The sequence below is a fragment of the Poecilia latipinna genome, unplaced genomic scaffold (assembly GCF_001443285.1).
Source record: "Poecilia latipinna isolate Pla-1442-1.1 unplaced genomic scaffold, P_latipinna-1.0 Scaffold2432, whole genome shotgun sequence".
NCBI classification, from domain to species: domain Eukaryota; kingdom Metazoa; phylum Chordata; class Actinopteri; order Cyprinodontiformes; family Poeciliidae; genus Poecilia; species Poecilia latipinna.
This window is the reverse complement of record NW_015115048.1, coordinates 1-6,533: the sequence shown is the minus strand read 5'-3', so window position 1 is coordinate 6,533 and position 6,533 is coordinate 1. Positions and strand designations below refer to the sequence as shown.

The following is a 6,533-nucleotide window of genomic DNA, read 5'->3' as shown; positions in this document are numbered from 1 at the left end:
ATCAGCTGTAGGGGAAATAATATTTGGTCTCAGCAAACATTTTAAGTGATCTAGACAAGTTGACACAGATTCAATGTACTGAAAGTCAAAAATTGTGTCTTCAACAATGGAAGATATGGTAGAAAATACAAAAGACAAAAAAAAAAAAAGAGAAAAAAATCAGATACAGTGTTTGCAATGCTGACCCGTTGTTTTCCATCAACTGCAGCCAAATCCAGTTTTCCACAGATGACTGTGGAGTCACAGTGACACTCAAAATAACTTGTATCCTCTCCAGTTCAAGGTTACTCCACTCCTTTCATGAACTCCAAGAATTCTGTAAAATAAGAAAGCCATGTTCAGAAAGCCACTTAACTTCTGCCAAACTGGTATGAAACAGCAAATCAAGGAAAGATATTTTATAAATCAATGTCCATAAACAAGATAGTTCAAGGGCAATGAAGACATTCTCTAACCATATATTCTGAATATGTTTTGCATGAAATTAAAGAAAATTCTGACTAGTTCACTCCCAGATATCCTCAGTGACTATAACCAAGAGATGACATAGAGATATAAAATGGTACATCTCCAGGATGGATAGATATTGCAGGAGATCTTCTAGTTCTCCATAATTAAAGCTAAAGAGACCATGTAATGTTGAATTAATGCAGCCTGAAAATGAAGCCTTGAGAAACTCCACATATGGTCTTTGCTCATTTAGATGTATAATTGCCAATTAACACAACGTAGAACCGGTCTGCTAAGCAGGATCTGAACCAAACACAACACGAGACAATTACAGGACACATTATTGCTGTCAAGACAAAGACTTTTAGAAACCTTTAGAGGCTTTTCAGTTGTTACGCTTCTTTTTTCTCCGGAGTTCAAACCCCCTTACCATCATAGTCAATTTTGCCATCGTTGTTCTTGTCCCCGTCTTTCATCAGCTCTTCAATATCATCCTCAGTGATCGCTTCTCCTGTGGACTCCAGCATCATTTTCAGCTCATCCAGGTCGATGTAACCGTCTGCATTTCTGTGCAGTCAAAGCAGTGCAATTTGTGTTGTGCTCTCATAAATTTCACACAGAGCTTCAAGGGCGGCATTAGGGGAAAGTCATGTGAAAATTCATATCTTGGGCTTTACAAATTTCTGCGAAACCATGACGGGAGTAAGGAATGGGGAGTTTGTTCTTTGATGCTGAGACGAGGTGTCTGGCATACATGCTAGGGGGTGTTAGGAATACTCAGAACTGTCAAAAGCGATTAAGGAACGAACTACATGCAGTTCTCTGCAGAGCTTCCTGGCATTTTGTCAGAGCTCATAATTTGCACATGGGGAGCATACTTTGCTGGAACCACACTAAAGTGCAATTTAATAACTAGGCTGCGGTGGTTCTGAGGTGAAAGCATCCACTTGTTAAATATAATTTGACTCGTCTGTTTGTCAGTTACCCCAAAGATGAGCTAGCTGCTTTTACGGGATTAATATTTCATTGATAGTAGTAGGGTTTAAGAATAAAAACATACTTGTCAAACATCCTGAAGAGCTCAGCGAGCTCTTCTTCTGTCTTCCCTTTGCTGTCGTCCTTCATGCATCTCACCATCATGACCAGGAACTCATCAAAGTCCACTGTGCCGCTCCCTGCACACACACACACACACACACATTTCAAAGCACCTTCTCAGAGAGGAATTTCAGATAATTTAAACAATGCACAAATTACTTAATATGCAACCCTTTTTTTATTTACGATTATTCATATTTCTGACACAAGAAGATACCTGTAGTTCACAATGACGAGCAGAAACTGTTGCGACATTTAAATGTCATTCTTATTCTTTATCTGAGAGCATGCCAAAAATGTACATCACATGTTAAACCTTTCTGAGGTAAATCCAAAACGTTATTTTCTGTCTTTGATCATCACATCACATGGAAAATTCAAGACGACTTGTGCATCATTTGATACACATTTCCCCTTTAATCCAGTCTGACACATCCTGATGTCTTTACGACCGCTGACTTTCATTTGACATTAAGCATTGAGGGTCTGGCTGATGCTCCGTTTGCACAAGACAGACCAGGTCGCTGAACTATGGGCAAGAAGAGGTCAACCATTCAGTTTCCTGTTTCGATTTACCATCTTCATCCACCTCGTCTATCATCTCCTGCAGCTCCTCTGGCGTGGGGTTCTGACCGAGCATCCTCATGACCTTCCCCAGCTCCTTGGTGCTGATGCAGCCATCCTCTGCATCTTGCACAAAGATGTCGAAGGCGGCCTTGAACTCTGCAACACCCCAACAGTAAAGGGGAAAAAAGATTTAAAAGATATATTTGGTTGCATCAGATGCATCTAACTCTCCATCTTACTGTGCTTTTCTTTAGCAAGCAGGGACATGACGTGAAAATGTTCCCATAAAATTCATAAAATTTAAAATAAAAATTACGCACCATTTTTCTGTTCATCTGTCAGCTGTTCAACCTGTAAACGATGAAACGATTAAAAGAATGAACCGTTTACACAACCTGAACAAAATCTGTGGGGGTCTTCCCCTTTCTGCACTGTCTCATATTAATTTAATTTCACTGTGAACGTTTTTACTTCTGGTATCTGGACCTGAAATCTTTAACAAATGTCCCTTTACTTTATTCATGTTTGTTCTGATAACTTTTCAGTCAGAAGTGGTATTCCTCTGACTTAACCGCCACCGGCTAAACCAATGATGTGCCAAGAAATAAGATGGCGATTGAATGATTACACGTCCAATCAGCTCTGATCAATGCTAACAATGCTAAAGTAAAAGTTTGATCTTCCTTCCAGTCAAAAACTTTAGATTGGAAATACGCTGGAAAATTTTTCATTGATGCGTCTGCAATTAAAATACATACTGTATGTTTCATGTGTGGCACCCACAATGATGGGGAGCTAAAAATAGACAGCATGATCGGGATCCACAGATAAAGGAACCCGACACAGAGTGTGTTAAATTAGCATAGCACTGGCTACCACCCATAACAATGGGGTAGTAATCCTGCAAAAGCTACAGCGAAAGAGGGAGACAGCTGCTTGCATAAGAGTTATCATCTGTCGTCTGCAGTAAATTAAACAGCCATACATTCAGTTGCTCTCTTGTAAACAAACACAGTCCCTCAAGTGATGATATATGAAACGATGTATCCAAACAAACATGTTATGTACATTCTTGGGAGCCTTTCCTGTCTTAGATGTCCTGCTCAGCTGGGATGTGAGGGAACAGGACGACCGGGTCCACTGTCCAGCAGGACGGGGGGGAGAGGGGACACACACAACAGCACAGCTTTCAGGATCACAGATAATGCTGGAATCCAGTGGAGGAGGAGTTTATCTAAACCTGAAGGCCTTCCATGGGACCAGAGCACTACAGGAGCAGAATCGTTTGAGCAACTTGCCAAAATTAGCCCTGGGAGGCAGGACTGGTCCATTTGAAGTCAAGAATGAAGCAGCAGAGTGATGACCAGGGACATGTCCGCTCCCACCTCTTCTAATATGGTCAAAGATCCACCGACATGTTTGATACCAGCTGGTGATGGAAGGGACACACTGAACAGACACTGGCAGGACTCAAATACCAGCAGTTAGTCAAAAAGATATGGGACTCTTCCCAGCTAATTAAACAATCACAAAACTCTCCAAGCCTTCAACAGAATCCACCAAATTCTCTCTACAAATCAATGGTAAGAGTGGTGATGTGCAAACAAAATCCTTCTCCTCCCAGATTAGCTCTCACTGAGTTTTGGGGACTATCCAGCAAAACCAAAGTGCCTCATCAGAAGGAGCTGACTGTACACACAGCGTAAAGCATATGAGCTGAGTGAGAGAACATACCGCTGCTTTGTAGATGTCATTCATGCTGGCGGCTCGTCTGCTGCCGGTCCTGACAGTGTCCTAGCACAAAGGACTGAGAAAGAGTCCAGCTTAGGGGAGGACTCTGGTTTCATCCTGGGAGGGTTTTATACCCCAAGCCTGGCACTGTCTGTCCCTCCCTAGGCAAAGCAACCTCCCCTCTGATAGAGCCTTGAACATGTGTGTACACAAATGTGTACTGATGTGTGTGTGTGTGTGTGTGTGTGTGTGCGTGCATCATTGGCCCAATCTGTCACAATCACCGGGCTCAGATAAAAATGCAGCAGCTCTTAGGGGGCACACTATGGAATGAGTTTGAGGAGAGGAGAGAGGCCATGCATGGGGAGCTCTAATCTCCAGGGAGAAGGGCTAGAGACACTCAACATTCCTCCAGACCTGAGTGAGTTTGAAAGAATTTGACTGTGGGTGCATGCAGAGGTTTTCGGACCGTGACAGGAGACGAGCAGAGCTCTGTGAAGTCACACCGAAATAATGGTACCAATACTGGCCTTCAAAGAACCTACAATCTCATGGTAAAATAAACAAAGCAGGAAGATCTATTGGTAAAAACGTTCAAATCAAGCTGCATGCGCAAAGCACTGTTGAAGGCCTTTTTATCTGATTTCTCACTACAGAGTGCAATAGCTTTTTTTCATTTTGACAGATGATCTCACGTGTTCAGCAAGCACCCTTCAACAGATGGCACAATCCATGGGGAAAGTGATGTAGAGCTGTTTAGATAGATAAGGCATTCCCAAGCCATGAGATTTTCCCCTCCGTGCTTCTAATTTGAGGTTTTTTTCCAGACAGCTATAACATCAACTAAATGTCTCAGGTTCAAAAAGACAAACCTCCTTTAAAGACCTCCTGTTATAATCTTGTGTTCTTGACGTGATTTTAGCTATTTTACATTCATGGAACTAAATGTGGGAGTGTTCCTAATTTATTCCACACCAAAATTTTATTTTATTTTTTTTTTTTAAGTCTTACTTGCTTGATTATTTTTACTTGAAATTTTCTCAGTTTTTAAAATGAATCATTAGAACCCATATGTCCCCATATGTTAGGAAAACAGGCTGTTAAATTTTTCACATGGCTGTAAAGCGCTGTAGATTTGAAAAACAAATCATGTGCAACACGGGTATAACTCAGCAGAGGGCGCTGCTCGCTACATAGAAACTACATTGAATAGTTGCACAAGGCTGCCTCCGGATATCCAATTTATCAATTGCGGGGTAGGTGAGAAATCTGGGTCAAACAAACCAAACACTTGCAGAGACATTTAAATGAAATTGCATCCACTGCAAGGCTCTGCTACCGCTTTCTTTCTTTTTTTTTTTTCTAAACCCCTTCTGAAACAAGGCCATCTCAATCACTTGACTGTGATTCTTTTTCACGTTCACGCACGTGCTTTAAAAGAAAAAAAAAAAACTTTCACAGACACACACCCGCACACACACACACACACACAGAGCATGCTGTGGCAGGCATTTTAAGTGACGAGTGATCATGCTGGTTTATAATGGGATGCTAATGGGGACTGGCACAGCTTACAAGCATCATACAGCCACTCAGAAGAAGAGAGATGGAGCTCCCACTGAACAACATACATGTCCTACTCGTGCACAGAAAGGAGCAGGTCTTGTGACAAAGACCCCCGCATCAGTGCGTGTCAGTCACGGGCACAAGTTCCTGCCTGCATGGGAAAGAAAAGAAAAAAAAGAAAGAAAAGAAAAGCAGTGAGGTGGTGAGCGGAGGGGAGGGGAGAGCTTGCGGGGATCTGAAACTATTTGTGCCATTTGTCATGATTTCACACTCAGGACACACTGCACTGCGCTGCACGCTGCTGTTTGAATTCAGAGAAGTGAATCGTCATCAGTGGCTTCGAATCAATCAGCTGAAAGTCAAAGCATGCTGATGAGTCCACACGGTCCGCCAGACAAATTCATTCTTTTTTTTTTTTTTTTTGGAGATATGAGCGATGTCTGGTGGGTGCCAAGAGTGACAAGCGGCTTCTCTTGGTGAGGAGGGGAGGCGGGCACCGGATTCCTAATGTAAAGCGTTGGTGAGCCCGCTCTGCACATTGTCTGCACCCCAACACACACACACGCACACACACACACACACACATGACGTCGAGCCCGAAGCCTGGCACGCAGATCAAAGAAAGCATATGGAGTGCTGTTTCATTGGAGCCCTTCACCAATTTCCTCTTACACGGGGAAAGGCTGACGAAAGAGCCAGCCATCTCCTCCACACAGCGCAATCAGACGGCGCATCTCAAATCCACAATTCACCGCACACCGCTTTTTGAGGGGTTGCCATAGAAACTCTGCCGGGTAGTAGCGGGCAGAAAATGAGAGGAGATGAACGGGGCTATATCCCCCTCCATCGCCCTCCCTGCTTCGCTGCCACCACATTTTGTCCTCAGAGTGACTATATTATTCTCCATTCTTCGCCTCCTTTTTGCGTACGTTCGCGCTGCGAAGCATGCACGTGAGGTGTAATTCAAACAAATCTGGACAACTATCACATATAGCTTTTCTGGTGTTGTTCCTGTCTGCTATTTGTTTCTAGTGGATTTTTTTTTTTTTTTTTTTTTTTTTTTGGGGGCTTGTTTGGAAGTCTACCGGGGGCAGAGGAGTTTTTTTCCCCTTGCAAAAACG

General features: G+C 42.9%; 1 protein-coding gene across 1 annotated transcript; it reads right to left on the bottom strand.

Annotated features, from left to right (window-relative positions):
- Positions 1–92: 92 nt before the first annotated feature.
- On the bottom strand, positions 93–5,459 carry LOC106937758 (troponin C, slow skeletal and cardiac muscles). Its single transcript, XM_015019425.1, has 6 exons — positions 3,850–5,459; positions 2,436–2,466; positions 2,125–2,271; positions 1,511–1,625; positions 881–1,017; positions 93–316 (listed from the first exon to the last, which is right to left on the bottom strand). The coding sequence occupies exons 1-6, from the start codon at positions 3,871–3,873 to the stop codon at positions 285–287; spliced, it is 486 nt and encodes a 161-aa protein (XP_014874911.1). The 5' UTR covers positions 3,874–5,459; the 3' UTR covers positions 93–284.
- Positions 5,460–6,533: the final 1,074 nt, after the last annotated feature.

Coding starts and splice junctions, on each gene's coding strand:
- LOC106937758 (XM_015019425.1), bottom strand. CDS start 3,873: ATGAATGACATCTACAAAGCAGCG. Junction 1,626..2,124: donor AGACGAGGTGGATGAAGATG/GTAAATCGAAAC, acceptor GTGTGTGTGCAG/GGAGCGGCACAGTGGACTTT. Junction 1,018..1,510: donor CTCTTCAGGATGTTTGACAA/GTATGTTTTTAT, acceptor TTGACTGCACAG/AAATGCAGACGGTTACATCG.